Source organism: Astatotilapia calliptera, chromosome 5, assembly GCF_900246225.1.
Source record: "Astatotilapia calliptera chromosome 5, fAstCal1.2, whole genome shotgun sequence".
In the NCBI taxonomy this organism is placed as follows: domain Eukaryota; kingdom Metazoa; phylum Chordata; class Actinopteri; order Cichliformes; family Cichlidae; genus Astatotilapia; species Astatotilapia calliptera.
The window spans coordinates 28624859-28648241 of record NC_039306.1 but is presented as its reverse complement, the minus strand read 5'-3'; the positions used below and the strand labels follow the sequence as shown (position 1 = coordinate 28648241).

General features: G+C 40.6%; 1 protein-coding gene and 1 non-coding gene across 2 annotated transcripts; one reads left to right on the top strand and one right to left on the bottom strand.

The window, feature by feature from the left end:
- Nucleotides 1-607: 607 nt before the first annotated feature.
- LOC113022837 (protein kinase C delta type-like) lies at nt 608-21236 on the bottom strand. The gene is made up of 17 exons (XM_026168705.1): nt 20866-21236; nt 11842-11972; nt 11371-11646; nt 7423-7591; nt 6649-6680; nt 6398-6483; nt 5891-6020; nt 5661-5761; nt 5477-5561; nt 4844-4968; nt 3889-4062; nt 3220-3311; nt 3026-3088; nt 2725-2863; nt 2322-2510; nt 2099-2227; nt 608-1940 (listed from the first exon to the last, which is right to left on the bottom strand). The coding sequence occupies exons 2-17, from the start codon at nt 11948-11950 to the stop codon at nt 1782-1784; spliced, it is 2058 nt and encodes a 685-aa protein (XP_026024490.1). The 5' UTR covers nt 11951-11972; nt 20866-21236; the 3' UTR covers nt 608-1781.
- Nucleotides 9060-9131, top strand: trnae-cuc (transfer RNA glutamic acid (anticodon CUC)). The gene has a single exon. It is a non-coding gene; the product is annotated as a tRNA-Glu (tRNA).
- Nucleotides 21237-23383: the final 2147 nt, after the last annotated feature.

Genomic DNA, 23383 nt, shown 5'->3' with positions numbered 1-23383 from the left:
GCACTAAAAGCTTTCGACTAGACGAGAAGGAATTTGGGTTTCCCCAAATAAATCTGCTGCTGAATGAGAAAGTATTAGTTAACCGTGCCGCATTTTTCAATTTATCTTTTTGATCGTGTTATTTTTAATTTGTCATTTGGGTTGGGTCGTTTTTTCTTTTTAAAATGGCCTGCAACTTTAACGCTGCATTAGGCTTAAGGCTGTTTGCATAGAGAGGCAAATCTCCGAACAAGTTGAACACGTTTGCCTCCCAGTGCAGCTTTCAGTTTCCTGTCTCTTGTTTGCTATTTGTCCACAGTCTGCACTAAGACTTAAAACACCGAAATGCGTCGGGGTGGGGTGGGGGACAGAGGACGAGGACAGGTCATAAAAAGGCGAGCGCGCTGCATGAACGTTTCCTCGCCTTTTTTTTTTTTTCACCCTTCTAAGGCACGTTAAGCTGCAATAAAAACACCTGATCGCTAGGTGGCGGTAAATTACCACAGGTCTTTTCCTAACATAATGCCAGTAGTACAGAGGTGCACGTGAACCAAGTAAACGTTTTCTTAACCTGTATCAATAATAACTGGGATGCAAAATTGATTTAAAGCAGAAGAAAGGGCATGACTTCTCAGGAGTTTACAGTATATTTATTCAGAATCAAATGTAAAAGATGAGAGTAAAAAATAAGTCCACCCATAACTTACAGAAAGCTCATAGTAACATACATTTTAATCTTCCATATACAGCAATATTATTTCCATGTTAAAATTCCTGCATTCAAGTAATATAAGACATATTAAAGATCTGTCCTTACAGTGACACCCCCCCTAAAAGCACATCCTTCAGCACATACAGGCATGGTGCCAAACGGCTGCTGCAAGTCTTTCATGAAATCTTTTGCAAGCCCAAAGAAAAACATAATGCTATGTGTGGAACAAGTGTTTGCACTGTGCTTGAGTCTGAGGTAAAGAATGAATTTTAACACCAGTGTTGGATAAATAACACAAGAAAAGTGGGTATCATGGGCATTTTTTTAAAGTGAATGTGACACTGTGGGTAATGCATGTCTAGTTTCTAAACAAGAGTGCAGTCTATGAGGGAAAATGTCAATTCTAGCATTTAAAAACAAAACAAAACAAAACAAAAAACAACTTTATTTCAGCTAGACTTAAATTCACGGCACCTTTACCTGGACCAGCTGAGAATTCGTACACCAACAGTTAATGTTACTGGCTACAGAGGCACCATTTACATACAAAAATACCTGCACGCACCCACAGGCTCTTATGCATGCACCACACACACTCTGTCTTTCACACAAACACAAACACGGCTTGACTAAGCAATGCTAGGTGTATTAATTTCTATGACTAAACAAAGATGCTGCATTTCTGTCTGTGAATAAAAATTTATGATACAGTACACTAAATGATACTTACAGATTCAAAGTGTGATCATGTGGAAAAGGGAAAGAAAAGTGCCCAAAGATTGAATATATTCTACTATACACACCTGTCCCCAGACTGATAATGGTAACACTGGTTTCTGATGAAACTCCCTTAATTTCCAGACACTATTTTATACACCTGTACAAGTTTGATAGCTGAGATATTATTACACTTAGCTTCCAACAACATCTTGGTTTTATTTGATCTTTTCCTCTTTTGGGGAACTGAAAAAACAAAACAAAAGAAAACTTCATTGTCAAGCTCAGGCCCTCCACCACACGAAGACAAAGGGAATTGGGTAAGAAGCCTGCTGGAAGTGATGAGCCATCTGAGGATGCCATTTTTACTTTCTTATTTGGTTATTATGGGTTCCAGTTTGGGGTTGATGAAGGAAAAGCCAGCGAAAGCTGCCTGGTCCATAGAATCAATGAGGTTTTTATCAGCATGGGAGAGACGCGGCTTCTCATTCAGGAACTCACGATCAAAGTTGCTGTGGTCACTGGGGGATTTCTGTTGGTGGGAGGTTAGGCATTTAGTCAGGTTAAAGTAAAAAAGAAAAAATAAGATGAGGTATCTGATATCCTAGAGGCAAGCAATTATATTTAATGACAGCTCTAATTAATAGCTGTGAACTAATGTTAATTAAAACCAAAATTTTAGGCCCATACCACTTTAGGCTTGAAAGGAGGCTCCACTTGTCTCCTCTCCAGTGCTGTCCAGTTAATGTTTTTGAAGAATGGGTGTCCTCGGATGTCCCCCACAACACCCAATCTGCGAGTGGGATCTCGCTCAAACAACTGAAATAATAACAGAACACAATAGATCTCATTATGTAACTATAATTCCACAATACGCATGTTTGCCTAATAATTTATTCATTTATATTTTTACCAGGTCAAGCAGGCTCTTGGACTCCTTGGAGATCCACCGAGGGTAGTGAGGAATGTCCGACCTGATGGATTCAAAGAGCTCGTCCTCATCGTCACCTTGGAAAGGCGACTGACCAATTAGCATCTCATACACCAGGACACCAAAAGACCACCAGTCCACTGAGAATGTGTACTTCTGTCCACACAGGATCTGAGATAAGAGACAAATTGATCAGAAGCATAGAAGAAGAATGAGGAAATGTGATGTCTGGAGTGTTCTGTTCTTGTTACATAGTATTACAAAGAGACTGCAAACAAACGATTCAGGTTGCCACCTGAATGACATACAGATTGTGGCTTTTATAAAAAGGTGAAAGATTTTGATGGAAAAGTAAGGTATTGAACCCTTAGCCGGGCAAACCAACCTCCGGTGCGATATAATCTGGTGTCCCACAGAATGTGCTCGCTTTGACATCTCCAAAGACATTCTCTTTGCACATGCCAAAGTCTGCTATCTTTATGTGTCCGTCCTTGTCCAGCATCACATTGTCCAGCTTCAGGTCTCTGTAAACAGATATAGGATGATATTTAAACAATGTAGGACTGTCACAGTAAATTCAGTTTGAAGCCATGTAATCTAAAACGAAATTTCAGTTTACTCTGCTGCAGTAGCAGACTGAATGCAGAGAATGCAGGAAGTAGTACAGAGAGCCTGTGGGATTTTACCTGTAGATAATTCCCTTTGAGTGGAGGAATTGCAGTCCCACTATAATCTCAGCAGCATAGAATCTAAAAGTTGAGGAAATAACAGTTTTAGTACGATTTAAGACCCAATGACGCTGAAAAGGATAACTCATACAACACTTGTAGCTTTTTTTCTTTTCTTCCTTTTTTAAAACACTCTATCCCCATGTACTCACGTAGCTCTGTTGAGATCAAATCGTCCCTTGTCTTGGATGTGAAACATCAAGTCACCTCCATTCAAGTACTCCATTACAAAGAAGAGGTGCTCCTGTGCAAATAATACATTATTGTAAGTTAACCAGCAGACGTAAAGGGGATATGGAGAGCGGGGTAAGTTGCTCACACTAATCCATTTTCTCGGTACGCAGAGAGTCCACACTAATCTGACAATTAAGAAGTTCCAAAAACCTTAAAAGAGTTTTATATTAACACAGGGTCATTAAGTCTTGAAAGGCAGAAAAAGTAACTTTTTAAAATAATTATATCGATGCCAAGGCTCGCTGCCTGACTGGCTCTCATCAGTTATTACTTACTTACTACTATTGCATGGCACTAAATTTAATATAGATAATGACTTACAGGCATTACAGGTGTTGTTTTCTATGCCCGTAGCTGTTGTGCAGATAAATTCAATATTTTACCACTGCTGTGTGTTCCTTTGAACTGAAACGCTGTTAAAACAGTGTTTATTTTAAAACAAACTGAAAGAATTGAATTGTTGAGGATGCAGCCTTTAATGACAGCTTGGAACTGTGACTCTTATTGCTGCAGCCTAGACGACTCCCCATCAGAGAACATGTTTTATGAACTTTACTAGCAGAGGTGTTTAGCATGTGTGCACTTACTTTTGACTGGAATGTGGCATAGAGATGAGTGAGAAAAGGGTTGTTCCAGGCGAGGGAAAGGACTCTTTTCTCCACCATGGTGCACTCCACATCATCATCCATGAGAACGACGTCCTTCTTCAGGACCTTCACAGCAAAGTACAGGCTCTGTCCCTTCAGCTCTGCAAGCAACACCTGGGGTGTCAGAACCACATTACTGTCAGTAACATCATCAGGTCAATCACACCTGCTTCATAACTAGAGTATAACAAAACAAACTGAGCTATGTTTTTGCATTTCTGTGTAGATGTTTCACTTCAATGCAGAGCCCACAATGCCCACACTGGGACTGGATATAAATAAATTTGCCTTCTCCTTTTCTTGTAAATCATTCTGTGTGTTAAATGATGTCTGGCATCTGTGGTGACAGATGAACAACTTGTTATTGCGCTTGAAAGCAGTCAAATGCTCCCATTGCAGAGTGAAGGAAGTCATTTCAGAAGCAGCGGGGGGTTGTACAGATCTTATAAGCGAGACTAAAGATCAAAAGTGGGATAAACTACATCTGCCATGTAAATCAAAATGTGCTTTAGTTATAGACTTAAATTAACAAAAAAAAAAAATTAGCACATGAGATTTTTTTCCCTTCAGAGGTTTCTTCCTTTCAGAGGTTCCCTTCATCTGAATTTAAACATCTTCACTTTTCCTTAGTAATGTTACTTTTAATGGTTTTGTCTTCTAAAACATGTGAATTTTTACTTTGTATACAGTTTTTTCAAAATATTTTACTCCCATTACCAACATAATAGTTCATGGTTAGCATCAGCAAAAATTCCCATGTGGACAATTGAAGGACTACTTTGAGTTTATTTTCTTAAGCAAACATTCTTTTCACATGCAAGTCTGAGTAACATTATGGTGCCTTACAGTCCATGATAAAGACTTAAAGATTTAAAGACAGCAACATGGAGCATACCTTGCCAAAGCTGCCTTTTCCCAGAACCTTGTGGAATATTAGCTGGTTGAGGGAGAGGCGTGCCTGGGAAACTGTAGTTGGGGCTGGGGCGGGGCTAGGGCTAGGGCCCTTCCCATTGCCACCTGCTGTAAAATTTGCAAACTTTAAGTAAATGAGTATGCAAACCTGTAAACAAACATGCACGCAAACTGAAACAGCAAAAAGGTCATTTTAAGGTTGATAATAAAGACATAATTAATAAGGAAAGAATGATGTTGGGAATGACTGTTTCAACACTGCATTTTTAAATATGCCCAGCATTCAGATAATGACATTATTATATTTGCAAGCAATTGCTTTGATCCAAAACCTACAGTTTCAGATTTGCTTTACACCGTGTTTTCTTACTCTTGTTTCTTAATTATGTTATTTAGAGGGTGTATTGTTAATATGGCCATCTCAGACACAGCAGCTTCTCCCACCTGCTGTTCAAACCTCAGACTTTAAACAGCATCTGGCCTTAAAATCAGAGGAGGTAAAACTGCATGCCGCAGACAAAGCATCACTCAGGTCTAGTAATAGGTCCCCTAAAGCTGATACACCATTTTAGAAAAACTTTGTATTACAGTCAGTGCTACAATGAAAGCTTCTCACCACTAGGGTCCACTGTTGCATTTCTGACATCTTGGTAGATTCCAATATCTGGTGCAGGGGAGTCATCAGATTTCTTCACAGATTTCTATGGAGAAAAAAAGAAGTTTGGCAACAGATTATTTCATATTTTTAATTAGTTTTTCTTAGCTTTTTAATACAATGTTCACCCAATGACTGTGCAAACCTGGGAGACTTGAGACAAAGCCTCTGCTAGTAGTTTCTGGTTGATTCCACAAAGATTGCCCACTTTGCTTGTGCAGCCACTATGTACGTTCATGCCACAGTCTGGTCAGTGGAGTCAACAATGGAACGGCCCAAGCAAAGGAAAAGATTCAGAGAGAAAATATATTAATAAAAACGAAAATAAAAAAACAACAACAAAACAAACAAAGAAACTCAACACACCAGACTTACCTTCACATTTAAGGCCCTGCTTGTACAGACCCCACAGTAGACTTCCACAGTGGTCACAGAAGGTGGGGCTCTTGTAGTTGTAAGTTTTAAAGCGATGTGGCATGTCAATATTGAAACGTTCTTTCTGGAACTACAGACACATAGAAGAGCATTAAACCCAGAGAATGCTGGTACCTGATGATTAAAACACGCAAGATTATATGTTTCGCCTGTCTAAGCTAAAGTCACATAGAACTTCTACAGACAATAAGCAATCACACGTTTCAACTGATTTGAACACTGAATCCAATACTGATGATGTTTGTAGGTTTGGGTGGATGTGTTTGGCTCAGTATTCATTTGAGTCAAAGATATGTGTCAAAGTACAGTGTTAAAATGACTGTTTAGTTGACATAATAGTGTATCACTGATATATTACTACAAGATAAAATACAAAATCATCCTCAATTCCATGATAAAAAGAAACCAGCAGAGTGACTGTACTCGTCCATACACAACTTCGCTCACCATAGTCTCACGACTGTTGGTCGCTGTTCTAGTGCACTTGCCAATGATTTTGTCGCTGCACTTCCTGTGGATTGCTGCATTGCATTCTGTGTGAAATAAATAAATCGATAAATATTGTGTTAACTGTGAGACTGAAATATTAGCAGTCCATTCACTTGCAACTTTGATGGTTCCCCTTTTCCTGGAGGTGAAAGGTGTTTATGTGTAAGTCTGACAGCACATGAATTGGTAACAGTCAAAGAAACACTCACGTTTGCATTTGTATCCTTGCTTGTTGAGCCCCCTGCATGGGGAAAAAGGGAGAAGGTAAATGGCTGAGCTATATCCAATTTAGAGAATATATTATAATATTCTCTGCTAATACTGTAAAAGAGTAATATACACGGGATGATTTTAATTGTAGGACTGCTGATGATAGTGATATACTTTAGATCGTGTGGAGATAACTAGATTCTCCTCCCATCTTAGGTCATAAGATTGAAACTATGGGTGTAAAAATACCAGCGTCAGACAACAGACTCAATAAACTTCAGACTTCCTCCTCCCTGTTTTACAAGATATAGATAATACTGAAGTTTGAGTACAAGGAGGAGTTTGGTTCACAGATTAGTGCTGCTGACACTGATATAACAGCCTTGTGGGATTTCCCTAGGAGGTGACTCATTCTCACAATAGCACTCTTACAGGTTTTTCCCCCCTTAATTCCCTTAAACTGCTCCATTAAGCAAAACAAAATAACCAATCTTTTAAAAAAGACATTTGAAAGTATGGACTACTTGTACCAGTGAAATAAAACACGCATGCACGCACACACACACAAAGCAAAGCAGAAAAGCAAGCAAACAGACAGGCAAACTAGCTGCCTCTGGATTAGTCACGTTCAAACAAAGTGGAAGGAAAAACATTCATAGCCTCACTCTGAGACTCTACTGAGATTTTAAAAAAAAAATACACCAGTGAAAAACTAAGATTTAATAATAATAGTGGCAGCTGCCATCTAACAAAGAGGGACTTTTGCATCTCACCAGAGAAAGTCTCTACAGACAGAGCAGAAGGTGGGCTGGTGGAAGAAGGTGGACGTGAACTCATGGTTCTTGATGACAAGAATCTTGGGCTGCTTGACTGCGCCCCTCCTCCTGTTCAGGGTCATCAACCCGTCTTCAGTAGGAGCCTTCAGGGTCGGCCTAGCAGCCACTGTGGGGAGAGATAGAGTTAACAATCAAATAATTGCATGTCCATTAAATTTTAGAAACATAATTTCTGTCAAACGTTACCTAAATTCAAACAGTTTGGCTGATAAACCTTGAATGTTGCCGCTGTGTATTTTATCACTGTCAACTGTAACAGAAAACTATTTGTTAAGAATACCTTATGAGCTAAGGAAAGGGGAGACATGAGCTACTGCCACTGCTGAATGGAGGCTAAACACTGCAAAATGCCTCCCTGGATTAGCTGCTCTAACTGATGCAAATCAAATGGGTGGGGGTCAAAAGTCAATCAGAGAAGACAGCGAAAGAGGCGTGAGAGTGGTAAACAAAGACATAACAGAAACTATGGAAGAGACAAGGGGGGTATGTGGGTGGATGGGAGGTGGCATTTTGGGACAATTCAAAAAAAGAAGCCGCCTTAAAGACAACAGAACAGACGGGGGGAAAGTGGGAAGAGTGATGAGGTGAGGGACAAACTTTTTTCTTATCTGCCAGTCTACTGACAGATGTTTGTTTGGACAGCACTTTGGTAAGTTGAGCCAAGAAAGTGGGAGCGAGTGAGAGGAAAAGAGAATGACAGAGGGGGCAGATACTGCTGATGACTGTTCACACGTGCCTAAAAATACTCCGGGCTGCTTTTCAGGAAACTTACAGAGGGTGTTGGAAGGAGACAAGATGCAGAGTATGGAGTTTTCATGACCCAGTAACAGCAAACCCAGACTGTGCCACTCCCACACTGAAACTCTCATTACACAGAACGCAGTTTGGAAATACCACGAAATGTTTGTTGTGTTAACAGTGACTATGCGGGCTGGCCTTGCCATCCGGACCAACTTGGTACCCTAAATGCAGCATGAAGCCAGCTAATGCTCTGCTATTATTAATATTATTATTATTATTAAGAATGTACTTTAATGGGTTTCACAGACTGACAATGCTGCAGTGTTTTTTCATTTTAATTTAGGCCACAGACATCAACAAAAACAATTAATACAGTGTAGGTGTTTGTTTACCCCAGTTCTTAGTAAACTCACTAGTGCGGTGTATTAAGAAAAACAAACATTTACAGTCCTTGTCAGAAATAGTTGAACTGCAGCCCAAGCCACAGGCTAAATTTGTAATGACACCAGAGGATTAGTTTTATTCTGCAATGGTTTCATGGCACACCTAGTCAGCTGACCAGACCAGTGTGAGGTGTGAAACCAGCATGCAGATTAATCATCAACAGCCTGAGGCAGACAGATTATTTCAAGGCACTTTAGAAGCGTGGCTGCTCCACAAACCTCATAAACACATGTAATCTGTGGCTGGTTGTAGAAAAATAAGGAAAAATGAAGCCTTTCTACCAGTAGAGGGTGATGTATAGCAAACAGAGTAGACAGATGGGAAAATGGTGGTGAGGGACGTGGGTGACTGTTGCCGGAAAAGATCTCAACTTTCACTGAGCGCACATCTCCCTGGTGGTCTAGTGGTTAGGATTCGGCGCTCTCACCGCCGCGGCCCGGGTTCGATTCCCGGTCAGGGAAAACTCTTTTCATATATTGTCACTACTCGCGCGTTTCAGTCAAGTCTCAGGTTATAAATTAAATCTGTCCAAGAGCAAACTTTATCTATTAAATGAAGACGCGGTTCCAATAGATTTGTCGGGTTTCCCCTTTAAAGTGGTCAAAGAGCAGTTCGCCTACCTGGGTATTACAATTACAAGAAAGTATAAACAACTTCTCAAAGCCACCTTTTTTACGCTATTGAAGAATGTCAAACAAAGCCTTCAACAGTGGTCGCCCCTGAACACAACTCTGGTCGGACGAATTAATTCAATTAAAATGAATATCCTTCCTAAATTCTTATACTTATTTCAATCTTCACCAGTCTTCATCCCCAAGTCTTTCCTTACAACTCTAGATTCTATAATCTCCTCTTATATTTGGAAGGGTAAATGATGTCGAGTAGCTAAGGTGCATTTACAGAAACCTAAGATTGAAGGTGGCACTCCCCAACTTCCGCTTTTACTATTGGGCTGCCAATATTCGATCTCTGACCTACTGGTTACAGTCTGGGGAGGGTGTGGGCCCCACCAGCTGGCTGGCACTGGAATCAGACTCAACTCATGGTATTTGTCTTGCCTCCTTCCTGGGTTCTTCTCTTCCTTTATTCATTGACAACTTTGGATCTAATCAGATAATTCGGCAATAATAATATTAATATTAATAATAATTTTTCACTTCAAAGTCCCATCCTTTCAAACCACCTATTCTTCCCCCCAACTTTGGACAACTTGTTCCAGGTTTGGTTTAGAGCAGGTATTATTTGCTTTAAAGATCTCTTTATACACAATAAACTAGCATCATTTGACCAGCTGTCAAAAAAATACAGTCTTCCCAAAACGCACTTTTTTTAGATACTTACAACTGAGACATTTTTTGCAATCCCACCTCTTCAATTTTCCAGAAGCTTCAGCTGCTAACTTACTGGACAAGCTCCTTAATTTGAAACTATCAGGCAAAGCTGTAATGTCTTTATAATAAACTGTGCAGTGTAACACCAGCTCCCGTTGTGGGCCTCAAGTCCACATGGGAGAAGCAGTTAAACATATCTATGTCACATGACGTCTGGGACTCAGTCCTTTCTCTGGTAAACTCTACATCACTCTGCACCCGTCGTTCCCTGTTACAATTCCACATGTTTTGGACCTGCCCTGGCCTAGCAAAATCTTTGGGAGGAGGTTTCCTGCACTTTGAACAAGGCTACCGGCCTGAAACTAGCTCTCAACCCCCTACTTGCTCTCTTTGGTACAGCGGGAGAGGATGATAAGTATATTCCCAGAGCAAAGCGTAGGGTGCTGTCTTTTGGTTCCCTCCTGGCTAGGAGTGCCATTTTGATGAGGTGTAAGGCTGCTGCCCCGCCCTCCCATGTTCAGTGGCTTGCTGATCTCATGTCATGTCTCAGTCTGGAAAAGATCCACTGCTCCATCCAGAACCAAAAGGGCACATATGATAAAATTTGGGGTGTCTTTCTGGAAAACTTCTCTAAACTTCAACTTAAGGATGTTCCAGCTGAGTAACGGATTTGCTGATCTGATCTGATGTTTGTCTGTGTTAACGGGAACGTGAAGCTCAGCGATATCGTAGCTAACTTCTGTGTGGTTCTTATGGAAAGGGTTAGTTAATATCATAATCCCTCCCGGGTTGTGGCTTTTATTTTGTTGGGGGATTTTCTTGTTTTTGTTTTCTCTCTTTTTGTTTTTCTTCTGGGTTTCTGCTTGTTTGGTAAATAATAGGAGAGGAAAACAATGTTCCAACATGAGAAGTTCTGTTTTGTATTCATTCATTTTAAACAGTTTGTGTTTTCCGTCTTCTTTTTTTCCTTTGTAAACTATATCCAGAAATACTCAATAAAAATATTTTGAATTAAAAACTGTTTTCTACAACCTGTAATATATATTTTTTAAATGTAAACCTACTTCAAGTAACAGACACTTTGATCAAGTTGGATCCATTTCCAGCCATTTCACATTAGACAACAGCATGTAGAACTCTATGTGCTTTATAATCATGCCTGAAATGGGCTGGACTCAACTGGCGTAAAGGCGATGTCACATGTTTCCATGCACCAATATCACTATCTGAATCTGAAGGTGACACCTGTTTGGTCACATGTTTATGTTTCCACAAATCCACTGCTAATGATCAAAAGACCTTGCATGTTTTCTCTCCCCCAAGAAGAATAGAAAACTAGTGATTGTAAACTAAACTTGAATCACATTACCTGCATCACCATCCTCCAAAAAAAACTGCACAGCCATCTGAATCTTCCCAGAAGGCTGCAGGTCCACCCAGAACTCAGCACGTCCGCTGCCTCTAGACTTGGATTTGCAGCGCTCTGCCAGCACAGACACGCCCATTGTGGCCTTGGCCAATGGCTCCTCATTACTCTGCATAAGAACAACTTCTAGGACACGCCCCTCCTTGATATGAGCATCAAAATTGGACTTCCAGGGGGGGTACATGGTGGGCTTCCTCTGAACCAGGGTCTTCCCTCTCTCTGTAAAAGAACAATGACATCATCATCATCATCATCATCATCGCTGCATTAAGGAGTGGTTATAGCTCAAAGATGTTTGTTGAGAATCAGTTTCCTTGTGGACTTTTGAGGGCAGTAGATAGTGACAGTCAAACTGATGTTGTAAGGTCTCTTTGTCAACTGTTGCACTTCTTGCACAAGCACAACTGTACATACCTGTGTCGATAGACTCTTTTATCCTGATGGCACAGATGGGAGCATCAGAAAGAGGAGACAGCGCGCCCACATCGTAATTACTGAGGGTGATACGCAGGAAGGGTGGCATGGTGACCACTCACCAAAGGCTCCTGGGGGCGAAAAAAAAAGACTGTGATTTAAGCCACTCTGTCTAGACTTTCTAGAGAGAGATCTTTGTCTCTTGCTCTCACACACACTCACACATTGCTCAAGTTCTGTGCGTAAAACAAGAAGGAAGAGGGTAACAGCGGCTAGCAGCATCCTGCAGAGGAAGTAGTGGTTTTCTACTTCACACATAAGTTTGGAAACTACCTGCCAGTAACGAGGGAAGAAGGAACAGAATGTCAATCCTAAACTGTACTCTAGAGAGGCAGACAGCGAGAGAACATTTTTCAAAACAAATATATAATTTCAACCCTTTTGTGAATTCTTTTCAGCAGATGTTACCATCTGTTGCTCTGACCATTCTTTAAAAGGCTCCATAACTGTCAACACCAACAACAGCCCTGCTATTTGTGAGCGGACAAATCTGGAGCGCTTTTAATGTTTTATTGGGGGGGCTTGTGTTTATCCAGCATGTTAGCGCTACTGGCTGAAATTCTGGGGCCTGTAGGTGAGTGGCATAGCAAAATGTTCAAACAAATGCATGTCTCCTTTTTCAGTAATCTCATCTCTTCTGTCTAATACTTCTATCTAGTGTAGTCTAATAAAATGAATGCTTCCATCTAAATTTTACATTTCCTAAGTCCCTAAAACTGTTGTTGTAACAAGACAAGTCATCTACTTATTAAAACTCCATTTCTTGTGCTAAACCATTCTTCGGATGTTGTGTCATAGTGGAAGAGTAATTCCTCACTTCATTTTCTGTACATGAGATTCACAGAAATGACATGCCGCCTTTGTGCGTCTACATTATCGGTCACTCATAAGAAGACAAGGTTTGTTCGTGTTCACGTTCCTTTCACTTTGCTGAATGAAACATGCTCTGAGGTGCCAATTGAAGAACCTGGTATGTGTTTTTAATGTATGTATAAGCATGCTGCTCAGCCTGCTAAAAGGTAGACTAGATGCTATTTTGAGCTCAGGCTGGAAGTAAGATCACATCTTGTGCTCGCTGGGGTGACACTCAGAATTTCAGAGAGAGAAAGCAGGAGAGTTTTTTTTTAACTATAATAAAGGGATGTGTAGTGTCTGGGAGGCAGTGATGTCCTACACAGACAGGCCTTGTGATTTGGAGGTCAAGGCTTGAAATCCAAAACAAACAGTCTGGGTGAGGAAATGAATAACTAACTGTGATGTCTCAGAAATCGTCTCCAATGTGCTCTTTCATTGCCAACTTCTTCAACAGACAGAAATTATTCAGTAACCAGCACATATATGCCCCTTTCACAGCCTCGGGCACCTTAAATGTTTATATAGTTATGAAATAATACCATCGGGCAGACGATGAACTGAAGATTGCTAAACAAATGACTGTTTCTGACTGCGGTCAAGACTGCTCTTAAACAAGAGGAGAGCATTTGAAAGTTCCTATACATGTACTCACACAGGCAGGCATACAGGAATAGGAAGAAAAACACATAAACACTTACTGGGAATATATACTTTTCCAGTTTTATCAGGACTTTACACACACTTTTTCCAATGTACACATGCACAGACATTATGTGCAAAAGAAGGCCTTGTTTCCCCAGAGAAAGTGGAAAAAGTGAGCATATGCAACTGGGGAAGGGGTGGGTAGGGGAAAAGAGCAAGAGAGAGAAAGAGGAAGAAAGAAAACAAAACAGACAACACACTGACAGACATGCCACTGGACATGAGGGGGAAACCAGAGTCGCCCTCACTAGACTGACTCATACAATAGAATCAAACTCCAGTGAAACAGATACTGTACATACATCTGTCAGTGTGCGTCTTTGAAGAGATACAAAGTTACTCTTAAATAAGTCTTTAGTACTTTTGGAGAGCCAGAAGATGTAAGGCTGGGCTGCATACCTGTACTGTCTCTCTTAACTTCAAAATGCTCTTCAGAACTAATTAGAAGGATCACCAGTATGAGGAAAACAAGAGAACAAAAAGATGCTGGTAACTAGGGCTTTAGCTGCCACTTGGCTTGGGAATTGGGAAGGATTTCTCTTCCAATAATCACACACGGTGATTCATGTCAAAGTCAGTGTTTAATAGGAACAAATACAGAAACAGCAAACCCTGTAATACGCACAACAGCAAAAAACACACATTTCGGTATTAAACAGTACAAGAAAACCAGTGGCACAATAGCCCTTACTTGAAATGACATAAAACAAATATTCTATTTTTGTGCACTGAGTTAACGTGACATAGTCCTGGAGAGGGACGTGCGTGACTGCCTACAAAAGCTAGGCCATCATTTAGTTCATGCTCAGCGACGCACCACGGACAAGTCAAATGTTTGGCATGAAGTGAATTTGTGGAGATGGCGAAGAAATGATCAAGCCGGTCTAGCAGGCTGGGGAGTAACCTTTAATTGTGCAGGTCGGAACAAAGACGGGTAATTTGAGAAATAAACAAAAGTTGGACAACATACAAGAATCAGAAATATGGTTCAAGATATTACTGGCATTGCTTTAAATCCTTGTTCCCTCTTGCTACATAATTACAAGGAAGATTTGTTTGTTTAAAAAAACAAACAAACAAAAAACAAACAGCATGTGATGTTGTCCACATAAGGTTAGCAGTTTAGAACTTGTAGACTAATATAAACTGTCTCTCAATATTAGAATATTTTAGCAGGCTCGAAAAGCCAGCCAACTCATTTTTTAAATGGGAAGAGAGTTTAATTTAGTCAAGTTAGTGACCTGATCTTAGCCCAGTTGGCTCCAACCCCTCGGACAAAGCATGAGCATGCTGGACGAATAAAAGGCAATTAGAGCCTCTAGCATCAATAAGGGTCTGTTGATATCTAAAGGTTGTAGACTTCAGACAATCACTGACTGCAAGAAGCCAAAGGCACTTCATTTGGTAGTCGATAAAAATTCTCTTGAGATGTTAATTTAAAGACCATTTTAATTGTTGCCACAGACACAGTTTAATTTTAAAGTCTCTGTGCAAATGCTAGAAAATTGGAACTCTCGAGATACTTTGAGTGCACTTTATGCCCATATTTTATATATACATATATACAGTATGGGAATGGGATGATCCCAAAACAGCTGTGTAAGTTTTTATGTTTTACTTTAGAAGACTTTCCACACTTACGGTACTTTTGAATTTCAAATGGGTGAAAAATGGGCAGGTGTAACTAACATAAATAAACATGACTCAGCTGAAGCGATCCAAAAATAACCCTGTAAGCCGGCATGGCTACGGTAAAGACCCTGAAGTACATCACTTAAATGGAATGTAACCATTGTTAATGCTGACATTACATCACCTTATCGCCACTGACACATCACAATGTCCACAAAACAAAAGATCTGCGCAGATTTAAATACACCAGTATTCTCTGCTTACATACTGAGGGCTTTTTTTATTTCCACAGAAGATGTTTGAACATGTCACAGGCGGAAAAGCACAGGTGGAGAACTAGAATTACTGGCTCTTGGTTGTACGACGCTGCCAACAAGTCAATTTGCAGCTGACATCTACATCTGCACAGACTTATACAGAAAACAGGGATCTGGAACAATTTGTTTTAAGTGCTTTTATGCTCAGCCAAGAAAACAAATCTGTGAGGACATATCTTAGACGTGGGAGTAGACAACAGTTAAAGGAGAAGAAGTGAACTGAAGAATAACATTTTAACCCAGCAGCACAGTATCCTATGTACAGCGCAATATTTCGATCATGATTTCTTGAGTTTGAGCTCAGAAAAGAAAAAGAAAAAAGAAGAAGACCACATCTCCTGTGAGATCACGATGACAATGACCTCTGACCTCCAGGTTCTAATCAGTTCATCACGGAAAACAACGAGATTTTAGGCATATGTTAAGAAACTTCCTCAATACATTCCAGATTTACATCATGTTAACGAGACTGGGAAGGATGGGAGATAACCCGTGACCTTGACCTTGACCTTTGACCGAAAATTATTTCATTCTTCAGTTTCCTTCGTGCTGCTTTGGTTTCATGGTTCTGCACTGTGCAGGCCTGCTCACTGTCACTGTTTACTGAGACTAATTTAGAGTTGAGTCATCATTAACAACCACTGACAGCTGAGATACAAGATTGATGTGTAAGAAATGCTGAAAATGCATCTGCAGTATATTCAGTATGCCTTTGAGTTTCATACATCATGCATTTGCTTACTTAAAAATAAAAACTAAACTAAAATGTGGCTGTTTCTCGCAGACACTTTGTCTGCCTTTGTGCCAAAAGATGACCCAGAGTAATGAAAACTAGTCTAACAGGATTCTATATACAAACCAGTGAAGAGTGTGGATGCAGGCAACAGAAATGGAAATGATCAGTCAGCCAGTGCATCTCAAAAGAATCCCAACATTAATGAAGATAACTCAAACAGCTGACAGGTAATATCACTAAAACCACAGTGAGAGGACGCCAGGTTTAGTTGCTGGTTCTATTTCAGGGCAGATGATGCTTACATGAAGTAGATTTGGCATGTTCCCATACTGCATGCAACATATTCAGTTAGAATTATTGGGAAATTGACCACAGCGTTAAAAAAAAAAAAAATGAAATGGAAGAAAATCTGCCCTGTGAGAAACTTTGGTTCTTGTGTCCTTATTACTTCAATGCACAACATGCACTGAAAGAGAAAAGAGAGGGGGATGCAAGACTGAATGGGAATGCAATCTGCACACATGCACTGCAGACCTGAACTTCTCTAGGCATTACCCAGCAAAGCTGTATGGTTGAACACTAATGTCCTAAGCAGCCAGGCGAGACATTAAATATCCTAAACCAAATGGCATATGTCCAGTCGTGAGAATGTGGCTGATGTGAACGATCTCCTGTTGTGTTTATTCATTATCATTTACACTCAATGCGTGACCCGATTCCTAACATTTTCCAGAGATCATGTATGAATAAGACTACGGACAGACCCAGAACAGTCTTGCTAATGGAGTTGGTCGAGCCAGTGAGAGCTGAACAAACACAAATTATTATGAGCCGCTAACTTCATAGTCAGAGTCAGTCCTAGAGCAAATAACCTGGTGTGTGCATATGTGTGTGGCTGTGTATGTAAACATCCATTATTAATCACAAAATGGCACTTAATGCTGGCTGAAAGAGAGAGAGAAAAAACCCTCTCCACACTGGAAGTCAAACTGTGATCATGGAAAAGTGCTGTTCCTAGCTCCTACACCACATTTGATTTAAGAGCAGGAAACTTTGAACTGCTCAGCAAAAACTAATTCCTATTTTCTGTTTAAATTACAACCCGTCAGACGTTTAAAGTCAAATTGTAGATCCAGCTCTGCATCCTGCATGCACAAAGAAAACCATGCAGCATTTTCTGTGGATAAACTGAGTAAACTTTCATGAGAGTCAGACAGGGATTGCTGACTTTTGGTCATTCATTATGATGGCAGTATTGACAGCTTACTGTCCACGTACAAATTTAGCAACTAGTTACAAATGAATGCCACGGTACATCAAAACAACGGTATGCCAAAAAACTAGGCAGGACTAGTAGCGCAAAGTTTCAAAATCTGCAGCTGAGGAAAGGTGAGTGGTTGATACAAATATAAAGGGACAGGCAGAACCAAAACCAAGACCTTCCTTGGTGGAGGTAATAACATTACATGACATAGGTAAACCTCTGAACCTAATCAATTGCTTGATTTCCTTTCTCAACCTCAGTTTTGACAGAAAACTTCATCAATTCCACATACCTCACTTAAATCCACAAGTCTTTCATTGAGGCACGGTGGTGTGCATTATTACCGCATTACCTTCTGGAAAGCACACAAGTGTGCTCGCATAAGCACATACTAATAACCTTGAACAAAGGGGCCTTTAATGAATTTCAGCAGAGTGTGGCTTGAAGAAAAATCAAAGCCTTCCTTTCTTTCACTAACCTGGGTTAATAGCTAACACCCCTTTCCCAAACACTGTCTCTCTCTCTCACACACACAGGTAATACTAACAGAGAAGTTATACTGCGATGTTAAATTCTGCCCGACTTTCCCCTCTATCACGAACTCATAAGACACACATGCACCACCAATATGGTTAAATTAGGACAGGGGAGAAAAGTGAGAAAGATTTGGAGAGATGAACTGATGTTACCGCTGCAAGGTCAGAGACACAAATCGCTACAGTGAAGCACCCATGCCTCTGATCATTCTGGATCTGGGAACTGCGTCAATCAAACCAGTACAAGCTGGTATTAAATGCTTGAGGAACAGTACACTTGAACTTGAAATTTTAGTGCAACTGTTAAATGGGAGGGGGGCTTTTTGTTATTTAAGAGGAACACTGAGCTCTTTGGCACAGTTTCAAACCTGCTACCACAGCGAGGACAGAATCCTGCCCCTGTCTGCATACGTGTGCGAGAGTCCTCTCTCCACATGCATTAAAAGCGGTGTCCATTTCTGCCCCTCTCACAGTTTACAAAACCTTAGTTAAGTTGAGCAAAATAGCATCAGAGCAAGGGGAGCCAAGCAGGATTGTGATGTGTGTGTGAGAGACAAGAGGGACAAGGCCAAGGGCAAGTAATGAGCCAAACTATCATCACCCGCAGATGAATTAGCAAAATTTGAGCCCAATGCCCGCGATTCTTGCTCTTTCATTGTTTACTTGTGTGGGGGGGAAAAAAACTGCATGTGTCCTATTACAAAGGTCCACATCATATGTGAGTGTGATGGGACACACTAATCAGAACACACTTTCCAAGTGTGCCATATTATTTAAATTTTTGGAGAAATAAAGAATAATGATTTGTCTTTAGTATTTCTCTAGTTAATTCTCAAACATAGCTGGGTTGGTAATTAAAAGGTTTAAGCTGTTTAAATGTAACCAGCTCTTAGGTACTGTCTTTAAACAATGTTTTAGTTATTCATACACAATGAATACGCCCTGCACATTGTAAGGCTTACGTGAATCTGTAATGTTTGTGAGTTTCGTGCAATTGGCGGGATCAGTGCTGTTCCTCACTGAGCAGATGTCCCAACCGCGTCCTCCAAGCAGCTCATGATGCCACAAGCCAATATTGACAAACCAGTAACTGCAGGCAGATGCAGTCAGATAATGTTACCTGCAGCCTCCGCAACACAAGAGGCTTGTTTTGCAGTGAGTGACACAAGACTTTTGCAAGCAATGGATGGAATATTTCAACATGGGATAATGGGTTTAGTGTTGCCGGTCAGATAAGAAGTTGTGTTAACCATTTCCTACTGAGAAGGCCGAGTTTTTACAGCCGCAGGAACGAAGGGTAATCCTCACACAGACACATCCCCACAAACCAAAGTGAGCCATCATATGTACTCTGGGTTGTGCTGTCATGTCAAAGCCACATGTGATTCTGGCAACAAGAAAGAAGTTACATTACCGCAGGATGACTAACAGCAATGACAGCCGCCTAACGTGAGGGAGGACCTTTGATATTTCGAGCTGGTGGACTTTAGCCTCAGCTGAACAATACAATCCGGTGTTGTGCCAAAAAGTGATTGTCTGCCAAAAACTGATTTCCAGTCTTTCTGTGTATTTTTTAATGTGTAATATCTTTACGTATGTTCGTAAATAGACTTCGGTGAACAGGGTTTACAAAGGGGTTATATAGAGAATTTAAAAATTATCCGTTTTTCAAGTATCTTCACAACTCTGTGTTATTGTACTTACATTATAACCAATCCGGTCCTTTATCCCCACTTAAAATATTTTTACAGAACTATTGTAATATTTTCTGACATTTCTGCTGTGCTCTTGGCCAACTTACTCTTACAAAATACATTTTAATGTTAATGAGATTGTTTTTAACTGCAAAAATAAAGATTATATAAAAGTCACTGCCAAAAACTGATTGCGGCTTCTACCTTGTTACACGAATGTTGTTTGTGGCTCAAGATGACTTTATGTCATCCATAAGGGATGCATTTGGCATATGTTTCACATAGTATAGCCCAACAAGTTACTTATAGCAGTTTAAATACGAGCAATCAGTTTTTGGCAAATACCGGAAATCAGTTTTTGGCAGACAATCACTTTTTGGCACAACACCGGCTTCGGTACAAGTGAAACCGCTTCGGCAGACGGCTGCTGTTTGTAGTGACGGTGAGACTGTCAGCACTCTGTCCAGCCACACCAAAAACCTGCGATTTAATGGAAATCTACTAAACACTCACCCAGTACTGTACCGCTTATGTCACTATGATAGCTGCAGAACTCAGTTTTATGACGTTTAAAATAATAATTAACAGCACTTGCATATAAACAGTGGTAATAATAACTATGAAAATATGGCGTTTATGACACTTTTACACACACGAATTAGGCCTATACTAAAGATCACGCGTGTACCCCATTTAAACCGTCCCTTTAGCTTCTGCGGCAGGTGGATTTGATATAACGAGAAAACGCCCTGTCCCTGATTTTCACTATTATACGGGTTAACTTTTGTGCCAAATTGTAGTAGTTACTCGCAGGACCTATAAGCTTGTTTCCCCGGTTATTACCTAGCTCACTGATTCAAGCTCTTGCCACAGTACGCGAACCTGCAGCAACGATACATGGCTTAAAGTTTCCCGGTCTAAGTGACAAAAACACGATAAAACACACAGAGAGGCTTTCTGCGACAGCAGCATTCCTCTTTCTAGAAACCACACAGCCCTAACCATCAGTTTACGGCTAAACAATCGAGGTTTGTAGTCACCAAGTGAGACTAAACACCAGCCAGAGTCGTGCCAAGGCAAACGCTGGGGACTCCTGACTCCCACTACACTGCAAGCGAGGAAGGACTGTTGTCTCGGTGTTGTCAAATACCGAGCTCAAGCTTCTTCTTCTTCTTCTTTTTAACGCAATTAAGTTTTTGTTGCTTTATAAAAAAAAAATGCGACTTACCTCGTTAGCCTGACTCTAAGTTTCTTTTTTAAGTTTTTTTCTTTTCCCGGAGCTTCGACTTTAAACGGTTGAGTGGTTTTAAGGAAGTGTTCAAGTCCGCTGCTGTTACTCGAGGCTCTCCCTCTCTGTTTGTCTGCCAGCTTTTGTGTGTCGCGGCTCCTAGCGGTGCGCGCGGCGACTGCGTGACGTCAAACAGGTGCATTCCCGGAGACACGAGCACGAGCGACTCTGTGATTGCCACAAACCCATTTAGGCGTGTTCACATATTCATTTACAAACCGAGCGCGGTTGCTTTGCAAAACTGGACCGGCAACATTTAAAATCTGACCTCCCTCACGGGGAAACCAGCTTTTCTCAGCGCCTGAGTCTTCCCATAATTCGCTTTGTATTTAACGACACCTTGACCTGAACCTGACGCACGGTATCGATAAAAGCGGAAAGGCAAACACGGAAGCAAGGGAGCTTTTGAACAGGTGCTGATTAAACCTCTTTATGTGGAAAAATATGAATTTGGTAGATCAAGGGAACCGGATATTAGGGCACTGTGGGCTCTCAGTACTCAGGTCAAGTCAAACAGCCATGCGTTTCCACATCAGGTCTTCCCACAGCACCTCCACGATCCCATTTCTCTCTCGGCCTACACAAAGCCTGTTGATCCACGTGGTGTTGAGTCATTAGCCCCACCTACCAAAACTGCATTGCTATAAGAGAGAATGGGTTGGTAAATTCAGTAAGTCTCCAAAAGGGCTATTTATAGCCACGACAATAGGTATAGCAGTGTCATGCTGGTATACCTACTGTTGAATGACAGATTACTGAGAAGACCAAACAGCTATTCAGCACTCAATCCTTATGAAAAACATGTCAGTTAAAAAAGAGATGAGGGATATTATGATTTTTTTAAGGGGCGAGGGGGTGGGCAGGACACCACATTATAATATGGTTGGTTTTAAATCACTCTATTATAAACTTATAGGATATGTTATGTAGCTTAGAGTGATTTAAATTCAACTGTGTGATAGGATTTTAATATCAAAGAAAGTTTTATCACGCTGGTCATCAGTCAAAACAGACACTCAAATCTCTTATAAAAGAAAAAGAACTTCTTCAGATTGTGACAGGAAAAGACGACTTCTTTCCACTACTCTTACTTCCTGGAAAACTGTTTATATTCACCAATGACCTCATGCTGCACCAGTGCTGTAATAAAAAGAAAGAAAGAAAAAAAATCTCCCAACAAAACTATTATGGACTTTTGATCAGTCATTCCTACCTGCCATTCCAATTACGTTAACCTGCCTCTTAGTCATAATAGTGAATATGTACTTAAGTCACACCTCCCTCTGTTTTGTAACAGCCAGAATTCAGGTTTAACAGGAACTACATCAAAATGGGGAAGCAAGATTTTCTTCTTGACATGAACAAGCAATAATTAAAAAACAATGTCACCATCACCACCCTCAGAGAGAGGCAATGTAGGTCAGGGTGCTGCACGGTTTTCTGATATATTACAAGTCAAGTGATGTTTGTGAAGGTCTGCCCAGTACACTGGAAAAGGTGAAAAAAAAATCAACAAGTGATTTAAAGTTGAAATCAGAAACAGCATTATTGACTGTGGGAATTCCACTTCGGCTACAGTCTGTGTGGGTTATGCAAGTTCACAGAAAAACAAAAAAAGAAACAGTAGAAGCATGTTATGACACAGCAAATGTTTGCCTACGAAGGCTTCAGATTTTATGTGTGAATTAGCCATATAAGCAGGCTGGGGACCCAGACGGTTCCTGTTGTGGTGGCCATTTCTGCAAGCTGAGCCAGTGCAAACACTCCAGTGAGTAATGAGAGGAACAGACAAGAGGGGCGGTGGGAGTGAAGGGAGGGACGAAAAAACAATCCCTAAAAAAGGAGAGAAATGGTCCTTTCATCAAGAGACATGCCACAGACTAAATCTGCCTTTTTCTAACTGTCCTCATTTCCATCCCCTTTTCTCTTCTTATTTTTTCTCTCTCTGTTCTCTGCATGCTCTTTTGCCTTTTTTCAGATTTCAAGACTGAAAAGTGTGTGCTTGTTAACACAAAGAGCTGTCAACTGTTGCTTAATTTAATTGACCTTGATGTAAACGGGGCCAGACATGGCAACATGAAGTCGTCAAAAACATCACGTTAGGGTTTGGGTTATCTAGCAGTGCCACTGTTGCAATGAAGTTTTTTTTATCATCACTGTGTGAAAAAAAAACAAAAAAACAGAAGCACATCTACAAGTGTTTTGTCTTGTCTGTGGTTAAAATGTGCCAGTTGCGAAAGATTGCTTGAAGATCAGTGAGGTTTTGGTGTGTTGCATCCATTAGTGTACTCGGCTGCCCCTGTCATTTATGCCCATCCTCTGTTGTGTAACAGATTCTATGCTCTAACGTGACTAATAGACAAGAAAAAAATGTAGACAGAGCACCTGCCCTTCGAAAAAAACCCTCAGTGTTTTTTTCCACTGTGCCTTCAGTATTGCACCAAGACAGGAATTTCAG

Excerpts from the sequence above, each read along its gene's own strand:
- LOC113022837 (XM_026168705.1), bottom strand. The coding sequence starts at position 11,950 with ATGCCACCCTTCCTGCGTATCACCCTCAGTAATTACGATGTGGGCGCG. Across the intron at positions 6,484-6,648 it reads GCAAGGATACAAATGCAAAC|AATGCAATGCAGCAATCCAC; the intron begins GTGAGTGTTTCT and ends TATTTCACACAG. Across the intron at positions 5,762-5,890 it reads GCAGGGCCTTAAATGTGAAG|ACTGTGGCATGAACGTACAT; the intron begins GTAAGTCTGGTG and ends TCCACTGACCAG.